At 40.7% G+C, this 23,063-nt stretch overlaps 1 protein-coding gene and 1 long non-coding RNA gene across 2 annotated transcripts in view; one reads left to right on the forward strand and one right to left on the reverse strand.

The window, feature by feature from the left end:
• Positions 1-23,063, forward strand: part of stt3b (STT3 oligosaccharyltransferase complex catalytic subunit B) — a 75,394-nt gene that overhangs the window by 24,110 nt on the left and 28,221 nt on the right. The window contains exons 2-4 of the mRNA XM_018685387.2: positions 6,672-6,780; positions 14,039-14,326; positions 22,511-22,576. Coding sequence (XP_018540903.1) covers positions 6,672-6,780; positions 14,039-14,326; positions 22,511-22,576 — 463 coding nt within the window. The remainder of the gene's footprint in view (positions 1-6,671; positions 6,781-14,038; positions 14,327-22,510; positions 22,577-23,063) is intronic.
• LOC127139656 (uncharacterized) lies at positions 14,211-22,491 on the reverse strand. The gene is made up of 3 exons (XR_007809972.1): positions 18,646-22,491; positions 17,547-18,482; positions 14,211-14,341 (listed from the first exon to the last, which is right to left on the reverse strand). It is a non-coding gene; the product is annotated as an uncharacterized LOC127139656 (long non-coding RNA).

A 23,063-nucleotide genomic window follows, 5' to 3' on the forward strand; every position in this document is an offset into this window, starting at 1 on the left:
TACTCTCAGTAATTTTAGCATCTTCTCTAGTTGTGACCAGCAGTGAATAAGCCTTTTCAATAAATCAAACAGACTGACATCGTTCTACATTCTTGCTTTAGACTCGCTCTGGTTTCAATGATCATGCACGCTCCTTGTGCATGCATGATCACTGTGCATTCTTGACCCTGTTTGGATAATTTATTATTCAATGCTTCTCCTTGTCTGCTTATAGCTTGTGTAAGCATCTTGTCTAGCTTGGCTAAGGAAATAGGATAATTTAAGATCGATTGTCCTATTAGACCCACAAGGCATTATTAGTCTCTGCCATTGTGATAGGTATTGCCAAGCTGTTTTCACACAGGTGTGAATGAGAGCCTACGAGTCTGTGAAAACATAATTAGGATGTCAATAAGTGTGACTCTACTTCTCTATAAATCTGATGTCAGGAAAATGTAGAGCTCATTGTCTAATTGCCTTCATAAAACTTAGTGTTTTACACAAAAAGCAGTCTGTTCCAAGACCAAAGAATAAAAATCTTGAGGCACAAGCTTCCTTACACCTTTTCTGTTACAGTAAGAGACGCAGTATAAACACATTCACAGAGCAGCACTGAGGCACAGACAAGTCTTTATCAGACTGTGCTCCATTTCAGAATTGAATAACTCTGCTCCCAACAGCCCTTTTTTACCACCCAAACTCTTTTATGTGTGAATCTTTATCTTGACTGTCAAAATGTGGAGGTATTGGCGCAAATAAACAATGCTAGTTTATAGCTATACAGTGTCTAATGGTCCCAGTTAGAGCTGGAGCACAGTAATGTGTACTGAAGTTATTCCCTTAGGCAAGTCAATATTTATGCCATTATGTGTCTTTACCCCAAGATGCCATTTTTCAATTTTCGTTCATTAGTTTCAACAGGCAGTAGTTTAGCAGTTTGCATATTGACACAATGATCTTACACCCCATCCAGGCACAAAACACAGAACAGAAACCATCTGGTTGTGTTACTACTGCCAGCTGGTTCCTGAGAAGTTTATAGGAGGGGCATTTTTTTTCTATCAATCAAGTGCTAAACGCTGTTCAAAACACATATTTGATCAGTCTAATTTAGCGATTCAAACTCCAATGTTGATTGTTCAAGGTGTTTTCAAGCAAGGTTCTCAGTATGTCCCACATAGTATCCATTTTTGGTCAATGATGCCCCCATTTTCATCACATTTGGAATTCTTGGTTGCTGCACACACGGTAGTCCTTGCCTCTGTGGACACTATTTGCTGTCCTTGGGAGGGTATAGAAAGTTATATGCAACCACCATGACATATGAGGTCACTATCCGCTTCTCCTGACCTGCTTTTGTCTGTGCAGTCACCCTGACCAAATAGTAAGACAGGAACCCCAACAGGCTCTACACCCATAATCCTCTGCATGACCACAAACCAAGTACTGCATTATAATGTATGCTTTAACTATGACAAACATGTTGCTGTTTGACTTTATTGTAATGGAAATAATTCCTGAATTTCCTAAAGCCCACAATAATATTTTCAAATTGCAAAAGCAGCAAATCATGACATCTAAGACTCTAAGCAGCAAATGTTTCAAATTTTTGCTTGAAAAATTATTTTAATTATTTACCTTCAAAATAGTTGCTGATTTTTATATATTATAATTTTCTGGAGATTTCAGGTGGAATTCAACTTTAAAGTAATGCCTCATTTCCAAAAGTATTAGGATTAAACGGCTCTTCCTGGACCTTTTTATCTCAAAAGAGGAGCTCTATACTCAAGATTCAATTGGAAGAATGCTCACTGCAGTGTCAGCAAGTGCTCAAACAATGAAATCTGGATAATTATATTTTTGCTTGTTTGGGAGTTTTGGAAATGGTTGACCTGGCAGAGTAATTAGCTCTATATTTGGTATTTATCTCCTAATGATATTGTTCATGTGTTTTTTGCTGCTCCAGTTTGTGTAAACAACTCTACATCAACTGAGACAGCGCCTCATTGAACCCTCTGCACATTCTGGTGGGCCAGTAATTACAGCCGATATTTAATTTCATATTTAGCAAGTCATGTCTTGTCGCATGAGTACAATATTGCCTTCACACATCCGCAGAGTGCAGTTACCCCACACACACCACACACACACACACCACCACCTTTAAACGAAGTGATACAACACCCAGGTAATATGCCGGGATGCCTCATCTTGTCAGGTGATGGCAGGCATGCTGGACACTCAGCACTATTAAAGCTTTGGCTGCTGTCCAGTGAGCCAGTTAGTGTGACCCTTTCCACCAGCATGGAGGTATTAGTTTTGGGGCAGGAAGGGGAAAGGGTGCAGTGGGACTGAAAACTAACTATCATTTCAATTCTAAGGCAATCCAACTAGAAAAGCCTATTGGGAGGCTGTTAAAAGGCACATTTTATAGGCTGCAGACAGTTATAATCCTGTTGTTTAAGTGCTTGTAAAACAGTGACAGTAAGGCTAAGAGCCTAATCAGATGACCAGATTTACAGATGGAGTCGCAGGTAGATCTAGTGATCCAAGAAGTGCATATAAGTCTTAAGTAAGTGTCCTATAAGCTAGAACTAAATCTACTAGCGTTCTACTGTATTGGCTATAATGGCTGTTCCACAACCACACAGTGTCATAAAAGCATTAAACATTTAATGCTCAGTGTTAGCCTGGCCTGTGTCTTAGCTGCTTACCCACTGTTTTTATCTCACCTTTTACACATTTTTTTTTAACTCTTGAATTCATAGCAAGCATAGCCAATTGCATTTGACTAAATATTCTTTACATCTCTCTTACCTCACGTTGTGTCTTGTACCTATTACTGTGTTGTTACTGTGATGTTCACACAAACATCCTGTTGATGTGGGAGTGCGTGTTATGGTCCAGGCCCCCAACATCCCCCCACCTCCATCCGAGAAAACCCTTTGATAGGGGTGTCATTTGCTGTGCTCCTTCCATTATACACTTTGGAGACCGCTGCCTTTGAAAACCCCAATAACGAGACACCTCGGAGATGATCAAACCTGCCCATCTAATGCGCGTCTCATTGTGTGAAGCTCATGTTGTACTTGCTCACTTGCTGTCTGGGTCCCTGAGCTGGCTCTCGTTTACAGGTTATTCATTCAGAATTTGAACAGAGGTGGCTAATTAGTCAAGCTGGTGATTACACCCCTGGAACTGAAAGTCTATTTAGACATTCGCCATATCGAGAACCAGTGGGGAAAAAGCAATGATGCATCTGATTATGTAGTTGGTGCAGAATGAGGCATTACTGGCTTGTAAGCAGCAATGGAGCCCACTTAGTCATGCTGATGATGATGGCTCTGTCTCAACAGGAAACTGGTAATCAGTGAAACGGACCTTGATTAAAATGAATTATGATGCCTGCAGGGGGGCCCGAGTGATCTAAAGTGCACAATATGCCACTCCTAATTTTCATTTTTGCTTTGAGATATTATCTGAGGAGTTGATATAGGGGCCCATTTTTCCCTTCATCTTCCCAGCTATTAATCCAGGAGTGTTTTTTTATGGTGTTAGGGATGTGTTGCTCAGCTTGAAACTCACTTGACAGTGGTTGGAGGTGCTGCAGTGGCATCGCTAGTCATCATGTGCTCTGTCGCCTGAGACCATATTGGCAGCTATGCATTAAATTGCTAATGTGCCTGGCAGAGTTACATTATCCGCCCCATCAAAGTGACAAGGGCAGGGATAAAGCACTCTGCTTGGCTGTCCATGAGATCATTGGAAAATGGGTTTTGTGGATAAGGCTTGGCAGCGCGCAAAGTTGTCTTTTAGAATGTTTTCTTTGAATTCGTTTTGTTTCTGCCTGGCCGATTTGACAGCTGCAGAACAATGAGGCAGAAGTGGCCGGCTAGTTCCACCTGCATTCAAAGTCCCATTGTGGTAGGGCTCTCTCACACCTAGCTGCCTCTGTAGCTTTGCACTTTGTAACATTGTGGTTCTTTGTACAACTCACTATGTAAGGAAATAGACTCACACTTTGCAAGAACAAAAGTACTGTCTGGACTGCCGTCTTGTTTTTGAAAGAGCAGTTTGATTGGCCTTGGTGAGTTATGTGAAGTCAGTCATTACTAAAATTGAGATGAAAGTGTATTTGTACTTTTGTGTTCCTTCTGGACTGTGTGTTTGTCCTGCTCTAAGGTCTCAGGCTGTTGAGTAATGATATGATTGCCTGAGGAACCACAAGGATAAACATTCATGTCAACTCCTCAATAGCTTTTCAAGGCCACTTTACAAGGCACAATGCCTAGTTTTCTATTTTCCCATGCTTTTATCCACAGCACAGAGAAGATTGTGCATCTAATTTCACTTTGCTACTGTTGCTACTATAAACATACCGAGTAACTGCTGTAATTGTCACTCAATTTGAAAATTGTTTTCCATTTCTGGACAATCAGTGGAACATCAGAATATCCTCAAATTATCTTGGGTTATGTATAATGTGTTGGTTTTCAGGGCAACTGGTTAACTGAGCTTGACAGGTGTAAATCTACATATAAAACACCAATACAGCACATAGTACTCCACATTAACACACTGACATTGTACCATATACCAAGTAGTAGTCTTAAAACATAGAAGCGGGATAAAAAAGTAAGAACTGGTTGCAGTTGAGTCAGTTAGGAGAAAAATTGATTTTTTTTTTTTTAAATGAAAAAATAGTGCTCAAGATGAACACAAGAGACCAGTTCTCATTATTGGCTTTGAAATAACTGGCCACCGCATGCAGCCCGGAAACGAGAGCCAAGATGGGAGGCCCTGCATGAAGGAGGAGAGCTCCGGCTTCAGGTGCGATGTGGAGGCAGTAGAAAACCAGGCACCTTGTGATGATTAATGAGCTGCACCTCATGCCAACAGTTTTAAACACACTGTCCTGATCACGAGTGTAAGCGGCCCACACTCTAGCAGCTTTGTGACGACTCTGCTGCTGCCTTTCCCTCTGTCTCACTTGCATTCACACACACACACACACACACACACACACACAGAACCATAAACTGAATAAGCGCCTGCTGAATCTCAAGCTGTGGTGTAGATGGAAGTGAGGAAATACTGTTGATTTGGTCTGGGGCTGTTGACAGACTTGTGTTACCTGTGCTTTTTTTGAGACCATGCTTTTCTTTGCTTCTGAGTCTTATTTTCAAACCATAATTAACACACCAGCAGCCTTAACTGCCAATGTTGGAAAAATGTATTTGCTTATATTTACCTCTTCTGAGCAGGTTGTCTGTTGGTTTCATTTTGTTGTTTGTACATTAGGGTCGTAGAGATATAAATGTGATTTTCAGGAATGTAACACCATTGCCTGAAGACTTTTCTTGGTTTATATAAATTTTTTAAGTTTTGGTACAGATCCAAAGTCAAATGCAAATCAAGTGTGTTTTGTCTCCTAATTCAGGGTATATTAACATAGAAGGATGGAAAAAAAAAAAAAAAAAAAAAAAAAAATGGCACTTGCATGTTTTTATGATGGTTTCTCACTGTGCTTTGATGCAGATCCAGATTTAGATGCAGATATAAATGTGTGCAAGCTAGAGGCAGCACTGGCCTTTATATGCAGCGCTGTTATAGATGCTGTTACAACCATGTAAACTTAGATAGGCATGTGTATGATTTGAAGATGTACATTAAAAATTCGCAGCACCACGATAACGAGACTCTGCAACGCAACAGACATGTATGTATGTTTGGTCTAGAAGAAAGCAGCTGAAGTGAAGATAAACATAAAAGTGAACAAAATCATATGTATAAAGCGCTTTGTATTGTTTGGTAGCATTATAAGACAGTATGGTTATACTTGATGTTACATTAATCAAAGAACATCTCTAAACGAGCTGATTAGTCACACAGATGAGGTTAACCCCTGTCCTCTCTGGTGCACTGTACATTTCTATTAGAGGTAGCCAGAACAGGTAACTGATTTGCTATAGAATATACCATAAAGCAGCCTGCATTAATGAACTGTGCAGCGAAGAAGGTGCCTCTGAAAATTTACTGAACACTTGCTTGGTTCTCTTTGGCAGCAGTCCTCTCAACACTGTCAGCTCTTTCGTTCTGCTGCTTGACAGCGCTCCAACCCCCTCGGCTTACCACAGCAACAATGTGAATCAAGGCCTGTTTGCAGTGATATTCCTTATATTTATTCTTAGGATTGTTTTTTTCTTTTCTTTTTTATTTCTTTGTTGTTTTTTTTTTGTTTGGTCGTTATTTCTCTGTTCCCACACCGTCACATTTTATGTCTTAGAGTTGGAATTATCTGTACAATAAGCGGGTGTACTGTTCTGAAAAATGCTCCATTCTGTGTTGGAGCTCTTCAACTTAAATTTTTTTTTTTTTTTTTAAGGGCTGACCTGAGAGTTGTTGGCATCCATCAACACAATTCACACAGTGAATGGAGGCTTTATCTCCCCTATTCTAACAAGGCAATGTCTCACTGTGGCTTACCTATTCTCCCCGCCTTCTAAAAATCTGGCAAATAAAATAACCTGTTCTTCCCTAGAGTAAAGTGTTTTTTTTTTTTCCTTGCTCTGTCCATAGCTATAACATTCTGGCAGAATATGGTCTATACATGGAAATAGATGTTCTTCTCCCTGTGTGGTGGTTATTTTACCATACACTCAGACTCTCCTCTCTTTCTTCTTTTGCTTCAGGTTCAACTATAGATCAACACACCATCTCACCTCAAATGGCTTCTACGAGTTCCTCAACTGGTTTGATGAAAGGGCCTGGTACCCCTTGGGCAGAATCGTTGGTGGCACAGTAAGTTATTCCATGTTCATTCATGTCATTGTTCGTCATCTCTAGGGTGTCTTTAGAGGAATGTAGATTTAGTTACAGACAATGTTCCTGTGACTTAAGTAAGAAGGAAAATAAATTATTGAAATAAGATGCCCATAAATAAATTTTCTTAAGTTTGAATAGGCTGACGGGAACACAAGTGGAAATGTGAGTGATGGTCTAAAAAAATTTAAAAATAAGGTGTGTTCTTGGGGTATCAAGCTGCTCTGCTTTTCCTGGAAGGCTTATGTGAGGGAGCTGGAAATGAGGCTCCAGCCAACTGATGGACCTCCGATTGAGCCGGAGCAGTGCGACTTCCTGGACAGTGGGTGTCTTGTTGGGGAGTACTTTGGGAAGATGAAATGCTAAGGCCATTTATACAATAGTTGTTTTCCAGAATGATAGCTGTGTATGTATTAACTGTTGTAAGTCAAAAACGTTTTTGTGAGACTGAAATGTTTCCAGTTTCATCTTTCAGTATCGCGGCATACGATGGTGAGGATTTACATTGCGGTTTCAGTCTCTGTTTCACCCCCACAGAATTGCACTGCTACTTTTTCTTGATGATGTACAGCTGTTTGTGATCACAGACCATGACTTCCACTGTGATGTGACTTCTTTTGCATTGTACTATGGAGTAGTTGGGGTGAGGGTCAGATCAGTTTGCCCCCCTCAGCTTAGGAGTAAATTGCTGGCCCAGGTGAAGGAGTACAGGTAACTTGGTATTTTGTTCATAAGTGAGGGCAAGATGGAGCCAGTGAGGAGCCAGTGAATGCAAGATGGCGAGGGTGCCAGAAATGTGGATGGGAGCTAAGCCTGAAGACAAAGCATGATCTCTCACCTATGGATAGGCTCTGGATAGACACACATGCAGTTTAGAGGGGGTAGGTTGTCCAGCTAAAGCCAGTTCAAGCTGTTTTAATGAGTTTTCTACGTGGAGTGTCTGGGATTACCCTCAGGAGGGACTGGGTGATGAGCTTGGACACAGAAGCATCTCAGAGTAAAACCCCAGTTCTTTTGTGTGTGTGTGTGTGTGTTGTGTGTTTTTTTTTTTTTTTTTTTTAAAAGCCAGCTTGGACAGTTTCGGAATCTGATCAGGAAACATCCTACACACCTCCCTGTGGAGATAGTTAACACTCGTCCACCTGGGAAAAGACCCAAGGCTGACCAGAACATGCTGGAGGGATTACACATCCCACCTGGCCTGGGAACGCTTTGGGATCCCTCAGGAGATGCTGGCAGAGAGAGAGGAAGTCTGGAATACCTTGGCATTGTGACTCTAACCTGGTTAAAAAGGATGGATGGAAAAGTTTTATATTTATTTTCATGGCAGGAATTTGCAAAATCTGAAGTCTCAGTTGTTTTTATACTTGAGGATAATCAGAGCAACCTCAACACTAAACTGGCTGAAGTCAGCCTATCATATAGTACAGTCAGACATCAAATTATGCTTTAAATCATACTTAATCCTATTAAGGTGTGCCGCCGTAACCCAGACCCAGAAAAGCAACCAACAATAAATATCTGTATGTAGACAATTACACAGTTTACATATCTGATGAGAAAATTGGCATGGAAATGAATCAGATGTTTACCTCCTGTTAGTATTCATGAGCACATGGGGATAGATATTGATATTTAGTCTGTATTTCTTGTTAGAGGTTAATGCAAGAAAATTAAAAGCAGATCTTCAGTCTGATGTCATGGGTATCCTCACCAGTTAGTGTGTGTGTGGCGGAGGCATCAGGTTATCTTGGGTTAGGCAAGGCAGTGAAGGGATACCTCAGAACCTTCTGAGCCTCTGCTGGGCAGCATGGATTTAAGTCACAATCCAGTAGCAACAGTGAGCTGTTAACTTGACAGATTCCCCTCTGCTGCCACGGCCTTCCTGTTTACCAGCAGCAACGATTGCTGTGAAACATTGACCCTTTTCTGTGAAAAATATAATGTGCCGATTCCACGCAATTTATCTTCCATTTCCCCGCCTCCCCTCCTCTGTGCATCACTCCCCCCCCCAACCTCATCTTCTCAGCCCTGCATCCTGTGAATGGTGAGGCCTGAGTGAGTAAAATCACTCTAGCCTATCCGTCTCTCTCTCCTCTTTAAAAACCCCTCCTGCCTTCTTTTCTCTCAACCAAGCTTCATGGATGCACCAGGGTTGCTTTCTGAGCTGTAATTGCACTCACTAATGATGCATCAGGACTATATGATGCAGGTCCTCCATGCCAGATAAATGTGGAAATGTCTCCCAACATGTTTCTGTCATTGGGTTCAGCTGAGAAGATAGAGCCTCGCCTTTAAAGCCTGTAGCATTGCTCTCTTTCTCTTCTTACACTTACTTTCTTCCTGTTTCTGTGTGTGTAAACTCACGCCTGCAGGCTGATTGGAGAGTTCCTCAGCACAGTTGAGACAGCGAGGCATGTTAATGCTGTGAGTTGCTATCAGATGCTGTTATCATTACAGCACCAAGCAGATGGTGCAGGGCAGGAGCTGTAGCTATGTTACACGCTGATGTTTGAATATAGTATTCACTACTGAGGCGACCCAAGGCATTGGAATCTAAAACCCGTCCATCAGCATTCATCCGTCATAAGCCATTAACATCAGCTACTGGTAATTGCATATGACAGGCCTGGCTTATAATAATGAATACGCTGGTTCTGTTACAGTACATGCATACACGGGTTGGGCCTTGTACCCACAGGGTGGGAGCTGAAACTCATGATTAGACTGGTAATCAGAATTGGAAGGTGTATAGTTTTAAGTTAATTTTCATGACGTTTACAAGATTCCTAGGCTGTACAGCGTGCTGTCTTCTGCATACAAATAAGCGCACACAGCCCACATCCTTCCTCTCTAAACTTATATTGGCATTTCGTGAATGTATGTGTAAAAAAAAAAAAACCCACAAACAACTGCAGCAAGAGTAATTTCCACGTGGTTCATTTGAAGTAGATCACAGTGAGCTGTGCAGAATCTCTTCTCAGCTTAGATTTAGTTTCACTTTAAAGTCATTTGATTTTCCAGTTGAACATTACTTTAAATATTTTAATTTGCTCAACTGACTCCCCTCAAGCTAGACCAATATGCAAATTGAGGACATATGAGAGCTTATTCTGTACCACAGCTCGGGTTTTGTATGAGGTACGAAGAAAAATGGATGCTCTGGTGAGAGGCTAATGTATGATTGTCTCTCTTGCAGAGCTGGTGTCTATATGTAGACTGTTTCCCTTTATGAACATTAACTTGGGTGCTCTGAACATCTGCCATAAGGTCTAGCATTTATTTCGGATTAAACTTTATGGTCCCCACAGTAAAGGCTGAAAAGTTCACTTTAAAACAAAAACACTTAACAAAAAAAGAGGGGGGGGGGGACCTAGCCAGTGTGATTTCTGATGTCCTTGTCTTGGAAGTGTAAAGCTGAGCAGTTACAAAGAGTGTGAGCAGAGCGATTTCAGTGGGTATGATTTGTGGAGTGATTTCTCTTGGCCAGGTTATGTCTTGTGCCGTCTCTTAGCAATTACAAAGCAATTATGGAGGTCATGTTGTCCTTGCAACATGTGTTATTATTTTCAACAGTGTCAGTGGATGAATGTTTCCACACCAGTGCCACTAAGACGAGTTACTCTACACCTTTATTATTCGACATTTTTAAAAAATGCCTGATTTTGGATGCTAAAGGATGATACCGTTTGCATTGGAATCAGCTACGTCAGTACGGTCTGTGGGAGCTAATGTTAAAGAAGTTTGACTAGATGCACTGCAGCAGAGTGACTGAGAGGGAAGGTGTCATCAAACAGTCTGATGATATTTTGTTTTTTCTATTGTCGATAAACCACATGAAAAGACCAAAAAGTTAAGTATAGATTTTGTAACCGAAGTTTAATATCGCTCACTTATCTGTGCCACAGAGCTCCACAGTTAAAAAAAAACTACTGCAACATGTCAAGGTCAAGGTCAATTTTTGTTATAGTGCATTTTAAAGTACAAACCAGGAAAAATACATAGTGCATACCTACACACGCAAACACATTTTTACTTAACATAATATCAATATTCCTTCTTCACCATGACCAAGCGCATTGTGATGAGCATTTTGAGTCAATTTCCAATGCACTGTCTTGCTGTAAATTCTCCAAATGTGTATTGAAAACAGCAGAAAATAGTCCTCAGTAAATGAATTGTTTAGTCCTGTTTGAGTAGCATTTGCTAAAAAAAAACACAGTGCCCTGCTGTTTAAGGAAATTACTGTGGCTTTTTTGAAAATGAAACAATATATTTGACAGTTTTTTAAAGATTTTTTTTTTATCTCAAGTAGAAACAAATGGGCTTGTGGCTGACAGCTACAGAAAGGGTTGACATGTCAAAGTATTGAGACAGACTAATAAATTGTTGTTTTGGTCTTTTTATGGGATTAGCTAACAAGAAGATAAATATAATATTACTACCTTGGATCTGGGAGAGGTTTAGTGCCAGATGGCAAGTTGCCCTCTGCCTTATAGAGTTCACTCTGTTGGCCATGCTGGATGCAAATGTCTGCCTATAACATGCAAATCTATGCAAAATAGAGCAAGATCCAGGGATTGATACATAGGAACAGATATGATGGAGCTACTGCAGAGGCTTGACCTGCTGGTTCAGTGATAGATCCATGTAAATTTCAGGCGTTAACCTGATGTATCGTTAGATGAGATGCCTTGCACAGAGGCACCATGATGGCAACAGAAACTCACTTATTTACTGTGTAGGCTAATTGTCAAAATCCTACTTGTTTGCATGACTGAGCTAGATAATTTTCTAAGCATAGACAGGCTTCAGGGAAGAAGGGCATTCAGCTGACTCCCACACTACATTTGAAATCATAAAATGAATGTGTGAGAGCTCTTATTTGCATGAAGACTATGCTTTTACAACATGCAGGGGTGTGGACAAGTGCTGCATTCATCTCAGATTGGCGCAGTCTGTTTCACAGTCCTTGATGCGGTGGCAATCAATAGCCTTTTTTTGGGAAAACTTAAAATAGCTCATGAATTACAAACCTCTGTTCCTGTCTTGTTTTCACCTGGCATGACATTTTACCTGTGTCAGTCTCCTTCCTTGTGCTGAGTGATGGTCTGTGACCCCTCCAGCTCCAGGTGGAATTTGTAAAACCACCTTGACTCTATCTGAGAGCAGTGACCGAGGCTCTCGTCTGCTGCGTTCAACCTTTTACCCGCCTGCACTCTGTTTAACACGACTTTTCTTTCCTTTCAACCTCTATAGCTCACATTTCTCCCTCTTTCTCTCCAGCATCTCTGCCTCTTTATCTTTCATCGTCTCTCCTCTACTGTCTGCCTCTGCCTTTCTCTAATGTTTCGCTGTCCTTTCTCACCCCCATCCTTTTCTTTACCTCATCCCCCCTTTTTTATTCAAAATCAGACAGATGATGCTGACAGTCCTCATTAATTGTGTATGATAGCGTTAAGTCTCTAAGCACTCAGATGGGTCACACCGTTTGGAAGATAGACGAGCCGATATCAGTTAATGTGACAGTTGAGTGCCTTTCTGCCTGGACCAGTCCAGCTGCCCTCTCTCTTTTTATTTCCCTTTCCCTCCCACCCACCCTCCATTCCCCAGAGGACGACTGTCAGTTGCTCTTTCTCCTGAGCCATAGATAAGGCAGGAAGGCTTCTCTAATGTGACAGTCCATAACAACAGAGTGCTGTCGAGCCAATAAACCACTCTTTGTTGCCATAAGGACAATGAGTCAAGTGCATTTTTGGTAACCGCTTTTGTCAGTTCTAGTTGATGATATTTTCATAACAGGCTATGTAATGCTTTGTTGAATGCCTATTTAGAGAATAGTTTTTATAAATTATGCCCACAGATTTCAATCCATCAAGCCAAAACTCAAAGCAAAATGTACTTTGCTATGATGAACAATCTCATTCATTTCTGTAACATTTTGGGCACCTGGGCCCTACCACAGAGTTCACAATGGCTAATAATTCCAAGAGTAGTTTTATAAATGGCAGGATACTGCTCCATTAGCCAGAGTCCAATCCTCAGAGCCAAGAGGCAAGACATGGTTGATTTTCATTGAAGTAGATTGGTTGATGAAGCTTTGGTCTCTTAGGCGCTGGCTAATTAGAGACGTGAAGACCTGAGTTTATTAGCGAGGCAAGGCAAAGTGCATGGACTGGGGCTACAGTGAACACACATCAGGGACATCACTCACACGTTAAACATAGCCTCGCTTTTTTTTTTTTTTTTTCCTTTACTTCAGACAGCCAGTGTACTGCACAGGGCCCTAATTGGATCTGCTCTCATGTATGGACGAGACGAGGCCACAAGGCCACGAGGCCTTGCCTGCTCGGGCCCCAGCTTCAAATGAGTGATGCATTTAATTAATTATAACTTGATACTGAAGAACAGAATACATGACAACTTTTGATAATAGATTCATTCTGTTATGCAGTCAAAAAATGCCAAATTTGCTGGTTGGGATTCTCAAATGTGCACATTTGCTTTTCATCTTTGTCTTCTGTCATTGTAAATTCAATATCTTTGGGGCTTGGGCTGTTGGTCAGAAAAACTCAGGCTCTGAACATTAGCTGCAGTGAACAATGCACAAGTCACTTCCATGATGTTGGTAAGGTTGTGTGTTAGCTTATATAAAACCAGTAAAACCGGAGTTTGCTGTCAGGGATAACCTGTTTCTTGTTTATTCAACAATGTTGCAGGTTATTTACTGTTGAAAGCTACAGCCCTTTTGGTAATGGAAAAACTGGGTCAAACTTTAATTTTTAAATGTGTTCAGCACATTAAGTCTATTGTATGTTCTCTGTACAGCATTCTTCTAACGACCTTATTTGGTATATAGCTGATATATAGTGATTTACTGCTAGTTATCTTGTCCTTGCTTATAAAGTAATATACAGTATTGGCTCTATGGCAGTGTGTAAGAGCCTGGATGAATAAATTGTATTATTGATCATTAGTAGAGCATGATATCATCAATGCAGCACTACAGAGTTTACAGCCATGCTAGCTGTCTGTGACTTTGGCAAAGCACTGCTATGTCACTATTTAGCTGAAAATCACTACGCCTTCCTTTTTTCCTCTTGCTACTTTTCATGGTACACGGTGTTTCGCTCACCCTCCCACTGCTCATGTCTGACACTCAGTCTCTGCTACTTTTATGTCGCTCTCCTACTTTACTTCCTCTGACAACCCATCTCTCTCCTCCCCTCTCACTCAGGTATACCCAGGCTTAATGGTGACTGCGGGCCTCATCCACTACGTGCTCAACCTGCTCCACATCACCGTCCACATCCGTGATGTGTGTGTCTTCCTGGCACCGGTGTTCAGCGGTCTGACGGCCATCTCCACCTTCCTCCTGACACGGGAGCTGTGGAACCAGGGTGCAGGGCTGCTGGCGGCCTGCTTCATCGCCATCGTCCCTGGCTACATCTCCCGCTCTGTTGCAGGTTCTTTTGACAACGAGGGCATCGCCATCTTCGCCCTGCAGTTCACCTACTATCTCTGGGTATGTACTTGTCACCTGATGGAAAAGTACAATAAGGAAGTGTCATATATGCAAACATGTAATTGTACTATGGGTATACACATCTCCTATTGTTTAGTTGCCATTATATGGAAGTGATATTTTAAATAATTCTTTATATGAATCAGAATAACAGCCTAAAACATGCTCACTCAGGTTTTTAAATCAGTTTTAGCCGCAAAAAATATTTTAAACTCTCAAAGTCGGTCAAGCATTCTTAGTCCTTTGTTACTTTGTATGTGACGTGCTTTATGAAGCCATAAATCTGAAGCCCTGTTTTCAAATGTTGCTTGGCCTTGTATGTTGAATTATTTATCCAGGGCCTTGAAAGGCACGCTGGGCATCTTTTGCCGACCATGTGGAGCCCAGGAAACGGCATGCTGCACTCAAAAACCTTCACAATAATATGACCTTTAAGAGCAGAATGGAAAAGAACTCAGGTTAAAGGTTGAATAGCCTCCTCCTTACAAATTTACCTTCCTCTCCAAAAAATACTAGAAGTGAACACAGCAGGGTACACTAAAGGGCAGCTGACCTTGTTGAATTTTCAGCATCCCTGTTAAGATTTGTTTTGTGTGTTACATTTTTTCCCCTTCGGTGCTTAAAAACATAATTTGTCCAGTTCATCCTTCGAAATAGACCTTGACAGAACAATGCAATTCACAGATGAGGAGAGTACAGCCTGGATGTTTACAGGACCTACTTGTGCTAAGGATTTTTTAGTCTTCACCAGTAGGTGGACAGAAGGAGCTTTTCATGCTGAAAGATGCCTGACACAGACTTTTCACTTTACCTCAGTCTGTCCACTCTTGGGTTGCATCAGCAGATGCCTTACAGCCTCACAGCTATCTTAAATTTTGAAGAGAATGAAGTGAATTTGAAAAGCTCAGCTTTGCAAACAATTTTATCAGCATTCCCTTCTTCCTTGTTATTGGGGTTGACCTTGACAAGGATTGTGTGTTGGTATTGAGCTATATCCATTCATTGATGTGCTTTATTTTACTTTACTTTAAAACTGAGAATAAAAATAGTAATGCCAAGACAAGAAAATGAAAATGTGGAAAGGAAGCATGAGATAGAAAAGAAATGAAGATTTCCAGATAACCAGCTTTATGAAAATGGAAAAAATCAGCTCTTTCTGCTAAACCGGGTTTCTCCTGATATTAAACAGGTGGGTTGAGATTGTAAAGGACGTTTACTGTATATGTATCATCAACTGATAAGAGCAGTGCAGTCCATATTTGATGGAAATTGCCCTGCAGAAATTATGTTGTTACCCTATCAAAAATAGAATTGAATGTAAAGGCACCAATATATATGTAAAACAATGCAGCAGAAACACTAAGGAATAAAACAAATAATAAGCAATAGATTATATATGAAGTTGGAGCAATCTAGATTTTGCGATATGTTGACAATACGTATTACTCTTTCTAACATTTGTATTCATCTGTCAATGAGAACATACTATTAAAATGAATAGATCTGGCCAATACAGGTTAATATAACATTCAAGAGTAATTTTGTTTCAGCTCCAGAGACAAGACAGAATTGCTTGGGGTGGGGGGGACTACAGATATTCTAAATACATAAATATTACTGCCTGTCATTATAGCACAGTGGTCATACTTCATACAGTATCATATCATCCCATTGAGTCTATAAAATGATTTTATATTAACAAAATTGCCTCTCGTTCCTGTAGACTGCAGTGATAGAATATAAAAAGGTAAAAGGTTACAGTCAAGCAATTACAGTCATCAATGTGAAAGAATTTCACACCTGCACAGTTAACCTGCGCTGAACAGGTGTCAAATGAATATGGCAGCGTATTTTAAGTGAGTCCAGATTTAATATTGTAGATTTTATCAGAGTGAAAGTAGTCCAGCAAAAGATTAAATAGATTGTAAGGAAGTTATTTGCAAGTAGCGGCTTGCGCAGAGCTTGTTTATTAAATCTGAACCTGCAAAGAGCCGGCCGCTCCCACCGACAAGACCTCAAACATGCATGCAGCCGTGAGAGAATGCCTGTACAACCATGAATTATTTATCCTTAATTCTTAGTTTTAAATGTAAGTATGGTTTTCACTCTTCTCCAGTTGCGATGCTACGTAGCTAATGCTGCCATTAGACCTTATCTTTGGCTGTAAGAGCCGAAATAACAAAAGAAATTAACATACCAATAACCTGGTGCTTTCACTGGTTTACTCCAGCTTCATTCGCCTTTGCCTTGCACCTGCTGCTCAGTTTGCTTTGGCAAAGGACATCTCATTTTGTTTATTTATTTTTTTTAGCTCTGAGGTTTTTGTATTATCTAGAAAAGATTACTACATGATAGGATGCCGCACTGCTATTGCAACCAGAGGAGATTCATGCAAATAAGCCCCATGTCTACTATTGAACAACTTTAGCTGTGCAGTTGTAGGGAGATGTATCATTCAGTGCTGCTTTATATCAAGTGCACAAGAGCGCAGAAATAATACAGACAAATAAACCCACAGTTTTATTTAAGCCAGATTGATTATTTTTTCATTATACACACGGGGTTCAAACATGACCGCATGCAGCTGTTACAAAACACCCTCACTGCTCAAAACAGCGCAGGACCAGCAGGAGTTCCACATTTATGCAGATGTGTTTTTGGAGGCCATACATCAAGTGCACATCAGCATTCAGACTACATGTTCTCTTTGATCAGTCGCTTACCGCACAGCACACAGTAGCAGATTCAGGCTACTTTTAAGCCTAAACTATCCACACAACAAATGCAAAGACATGTTTTCCTGGTCACCACAGACATTTAATTAGTAAACATGGAAATCAAAGTTGCCTACACGTGCATAAAGATGTCTCTTCATAAGAGGCTTATAGGGAAACATATAGTTGTTACTTTAATTGCTGCTTAATCTAAGTATAGTAGCAGAAAGAAAGTTGGAAGTGAAAAGCAGTATTAACATTCTGTATTTTACTTACTATTTTTAGTTTTTTCCAACCTTCTTGTCTCTTTGTTTTCCATATCTAATTCTACAGCATTGGAGCTCCATGTTAGACAGCCTGATAAGCAGGAAAACTGGTGCTCAAACTGTCCTCATCCAAATGTGGTTCAGTAAGTGAACAGAGAAGAGCTTTGATTATTCGTGCCACAGGCAGTTAGTGAGTGGAAGTTCATAGCTCATAGGATATTTGTCCAATTTTTATTTTACCTTCAGGGCGTTGATCTTTCTTTATGCTCCAGTGTAAAGACATGCTGCGCGGCAGAGGCTTTCATCCAGGTAGAAGTAGTGATGCAGGTATTTCGTCATGCCATGCCTCACTGCTGTTTGTCACAGCATAACAAGCTTGGCAGTACAGTTGCCGCCGGGTTGGAAGGGGCCTTTTTATCCATCCAAGGATTCAGCCATTCCAGTTTATGTCACTTTGTCAAATCGTGCATGGGTGCTCCTCTACATGTGGTTTCAAGGTAGTATGAGTCACTAGGCTGGAGTGTGCTCGCGGACAGCTCTGTGGCCCTTTTTTGAACTCGCTCGCTGTCACTGATCTGGCAATGACCTACAGTTTAGTGTCCAGGTGGTTGGCTGAGCACGGCTGTTGTGTCTACAGTTTGAGTCCCGATACAGCACTACTGGCTCAGTGTCTGTGTCCTGGCGCAGCAGAGTGAAACCAAACAGCTGATAGTGACACTCACTGGGAGAGTTTACATTCTCAAACATACAAGTGCGCATTTGGGAGATAAACATACTTAGCAAGTGTATGCACACAAACATGTACAATGTTTCATAAGCAGGGATATACAGAAAAACCCATAACAAACAGAGCTTAAATTACACTACAATGTAGCTAGTATTCAACAGATGAAATCTAATTTCAGGGGCATCGTTTCATCTGTGTAGCCCACATCTAGTTTAAGTGAGTAACAGACCCTAACATCATGTATTTTTAGTCTTAAAAGTCAGGAAGGAGCATGTAGTGAAATAATTTCTCACATGCAACCATCCCAAAACAAAAAGAGACACCCATCAAAACAGCTTGACTTTGTAAGTTGTATTGAACGTTGCGCAGAAAGGGCAGGGAAAAGGGAGAATCTCTAGTTGAGATGAGGCATATTGACAGTTCAGCCAACAAGGACTGCAAACTGAATGCTGCAATGGAGTAAGAGGTGAATTTAAGGTAAGCTGTGACTGCAATGAAATATGGATGAACAGCATTATGAAATAGTACTCTCTACTTTCTAAAATAATACTCATATAATACATATACATATAATAATATAAAATATGTTTTAAAATGATTATTGCTACTCACATGTAGTGTTGATGTTCCTGGTTTCAGTTGGAAAAAAAAACAGTTCCTCATATCAGTTGAATGTGATACTTATCATATGACATTTGAGTGATATGACTTTCAGTCAAATGTCGACACCAGCTGCCCAAGACTGGAAAAGACTTGAGATGTCCACTTCCTATCTATAATAGACCTAATAATTGTGATTGCCTTTTTAGGTATTCATGTGAGGCTTCACTAGAAAGGGTTTCTTCAAACCCTCTAAAACAACATGAGGCACTTCACAAGAGTGTTCATCCTTATCTTTGCAGTCTGATCCCTTTAAATGAATTTCTTCCCTACTACATCCGAGGTGTTTCCCTCCTGCATCCATCTGAAATCATTTTTAATTTGCAGCAGCCTCCAGAATTTCTCCCTTTAACTTTTCAGGACTCATCCAGAAAACTGTCGGCATAATTATTTGTCTCACACCACGAAATGTGTATAAGGGTGTTTGTCTGCATCATTATAATGGACCCTTGTCATCTCGTGTGTATGGACAATACATCTCCATGTGAGGCAGATGTTCCTTGCGGCAGCCATCACCGCGTCTTAAGGTGATGTGTTATCAGTGAAGCAGTGCCATCGAAAAAATCCTCCTCCGCTCACCTACCACCGCTCACGTCCTTCGTTCTATTTGGCAAGGGCCCTGAAAAACAATCATCCTGGCCATGCACCACTGCTTCCCATTATCAGTCTCATTTACCCACATTTGTCTTTGTGTTTTCCTTCCTCCTCTCTGTCTTTCTTCCATCTTGTCTCTCTTTAATTGTCTTTGTCTTCCTTTGTCCCTGCCATTGTTTTGCTCTTGCAGTGTTCTGCTTTCTGCCTCTTCTTTCTTCATTTCTTCTTTCTTGTTCCTCCTGCCTTGGTTTCTCTTCCTGTATTTCATTATCGCTTGTTCCTTTCTTCCGCTCCACTCCTTGTCTCTTCACACCCATCCTCTCCTCCACATGGCAAAAAGGCACAGAGCTGTTCTCTCAAGTCTCAGCCCAATCTTCATTATCCGACTCCTTCATTTTATCCGCTAATAACCCATTCAACTCTGGTCGCTTAATCTCAGTGTTTACCCCCTCCCCTCCCAACACACACACACACACTTGCACACCCTCCCATAATCTATAATTGAATCCTCTCAAACCCAGGAGAGCTGCTCTTTTTAACACCATAGCTCTTCGTAACATGAATACACACACACACACACACACACAGTTGCACTGCCTCCCTCCTTTTGCCCTAACCCCATGCACCATGTCTACATTGTTATAACAGTAATTCCACTCTTTCTCTGGGCTCACATTTAATTAGCTGGACTGGTATCACACTGTGTGACTTCTGTGTCTTCACAAAAGGAGTGGCGGCTGGGAGGGCAGTTGGAAGAGGTGGCTTGAGGCACCAGTTGACCATGGCTTGTACATTCACTGAATGGACAACACGAGGCTGTGTGCTAGCTTTGGCCCAGCTTCAGTGGGAATGTTGTCTGAGGACAACACAGCAGTTTGATAACCGTAACTGTTGTTCTCCTATTCTGTCATCATGCTTATTTTCACTCATGGAGAATAGTGGTTTAGCGGCTGTGCCTTTGGCAGTGTCCTCTCAGACACTAGTTTAGACCCACCTAAAACTAAACTGCAGTCTAATACGATGGTCCAGCAATAAATCCTACATTCATGACAGTTAGTGACTGGTTTAGAGAGGTGCTGATTCAACTGTATCATCATTTTAGAGGCTGAACTTTGTGGTGCTGTTGAACTGTATTGTATTATACAGAGAGGTGTTTCTAATATTTTGTCCACCCTGTTTATATCAATGAGGGTACTGAGTATTAGGAACACCTCTCAGTGTAACACAACACAGACTACATCCTCCAACTAATCAGCTTGAATCTACATTTCTCTAAAACAATTTCAACACAACTGATTATAAGGAAGGTGTACTTAATAGAGAAGAACTGAGAGTGTAGGTCACACAGAGTTAACATGACATGATATGACAATAATATAAGATCATTTTCCATCCTCTCTCATGATAATGGTTGTTATTCCAAATGACATTTTAGCCACTGGCAAACAACGTGAGTAGACAACAATATGTTATGGCAGGACTATGTGACTCACCACCGTGTAATTGATTATGAATACAGACAGTTTTAAAGTACTTACATGTCTCCTGAATGTTGCTTACACTCTGCTTTTACAGTAAGCAAGGGACTACAACAGTATTAAATAAATTCAGCTAGCTCACTACACATAAAATCAGTTTGGCTGTTCCAATTTATACCAGCAAAGACAGAATCACCTTTAATGTGACATTACAGCAGCCCATTTAATTGGATGTTGGGTCCCTGGTCACGTAGTCTGGTTTTCCTTTTCCCCTCACTATTTGATTTGACTGACTCTAACAAATGATCTATCAGTTTAGTGAAATTCTTTTCTACCTCTTCAGTATTAACAGTGTTTGCTGAGCTGACAAAACTCAGCATCAGTAAACACCAAAAAACTCAAGGAGACATTTTTAAAATGCAAAGCTTCTTTCGACACTGGACTTAAATTAAGGGACCAGCGGGTTCAGTGAATAACAGTAGGCAATGACTGGCTGTAATCATTACTGCAGTGTGGAATGAAAAATCAGACATATGCTGTCTGGACAGGATTAAAATCAATGACCAGCGCATGTAATATTAAAATCACCCCATCTGCCCCTAGAGAAATAAATCTCATCTGAATGGGGCTTTAGTCCTCTTATGCCAACCCAAACAGAGCAACAAAGCCCTAAAACGTTGTCATTTCCTGCTTCCACAAGCACAAGTTCCACCTTCTTATAGGACAGAATGATAATCAGGTCATCGCAGACCTACTTACTGTGGCCTACCTCAGAACACAGGGAAAGCACTGCTCCAGGACGGTTTATTTTTGTGTCAAGGCATTTCAGCATGCATGCATCTACAGTACGAAGCGGTGTCTGTCTGTGTGTGTGTCTATCTTCGCGGCTGTTTGATCAGTGGCTCATCCAGGGTCTGTCTGAGCTGGGTATTTGGGCGAGGTGAGCATACCTTGGTCCAGCAATCATTGATTGCTCCTTGTCAACAAATCTCGTGTATTGCTGGATGCGATCAAGCTTTTTGACAACACTTAACTACTCCTGCCTGTCAATGGTACCCTCCCTGAGTCTGATCATTTGAAAGGTCACTCTTAAATGCGTATTTTCTTCTGTGTGTGTGCGTATGCAAGTTTCAATTGACTGAGTGTGTTTTTTTTAAATGTTAATGTGTACAGTTGCCTGCTTTATCGGCCTGTGGCGGGGAAGCGGAGCTTGTTTACAAGATTTTGCCGGTGGTCTAGTCTGAACCGGTCTCCTCTCATCCTCTCTCTCACCACAGCTGGCTGCCACACATTTGCTGTGATCATTAAACTGTGATCATTAAACTATTTTTGAGGATGCACCAAATATGCAGTTGTGTTTTTTCTTTTACAAGTTGGTTTTACACATTTTCTTTTTATGTTACAGTCTCAAAACAGATGTCTTAACTTACTCTAAAGTCCAGTGAATCAGAATGTAATTTATTGGAATTATGTTTTTTCAACAGCAGGGGACCATAAAACAAATTGTGAAGCTTTAGTGGAGAAGACAGCCTGCACTCTGCCCAGATTTTAGATTTTTTTGCTGTAATTGAAGGAGGACACCATGTCATTATCACAGAAAATGTGCAGCCTGTGGTGCTTTAGTTTTGAGTGTCCTTGTAGCACAAACAGTGGGTCTTCACGTCTTATTTGATGTTGAAGCGTACATGGCCAACTTACTGCTGCGACTCTTGCATCATTGCCTGCTCTCTTTTTCTCTCTCGTAGGTGAAGTCAGTGAAGACGGGCTCAGTATTCTGGACTATTGGCTGCTGTCTCTCCTATTTCTACATGGTAAGAATAGTTCACACACAAATACACTAGAGATATAAAACATAAGCTGATTTGCCTTGATATCATCCCTTTTTTTGACTCAGTGGGAATTGTAATATCAATGCCCCTCTGCCATCTCTTTGTGATTTTATATATTTATTCATTCATATTTAATTAAACTCATTTTCAAATTCTTTTAACACGTGCACAGTGCTTTTCACACATTTCTCTCATGTATTTGATGTATATGTATGATTATGTTTCACTGATGCGCAACCAGTTGCCCTTTAGGGACAAATAATGCAATTGATTCATTCATTGATCAAGATCTATGGAGCAGGGTTTTGTATAATTTAAAACTGCAGCGATTAGTCAATCGCCTGAAATAATAATAATAATAATCTGCAACTGTTTGAAGTCATTTTTCAAGTAAGAATGCCAAACAAAACAAACAAAAACAAAGAAAACAAAATATTTGAAGATGTTGGCAAACAATTAATTGAAGATT

The sequence above is a fragment of the Lates calcarifer genome, linkage group LG3, assembly GCF_001640805.2.
Source record: "Lates calcarifer isolate ASB-BC8 linkage group LG3, TLL_Latcal_v3, whole genome shotgun sequence".
NCBI classification, from domain to species: Eukaryota; Metazoa; Chordata; class Actinopteri; family Centropomidae; genus Lates; species Lates calcarifer.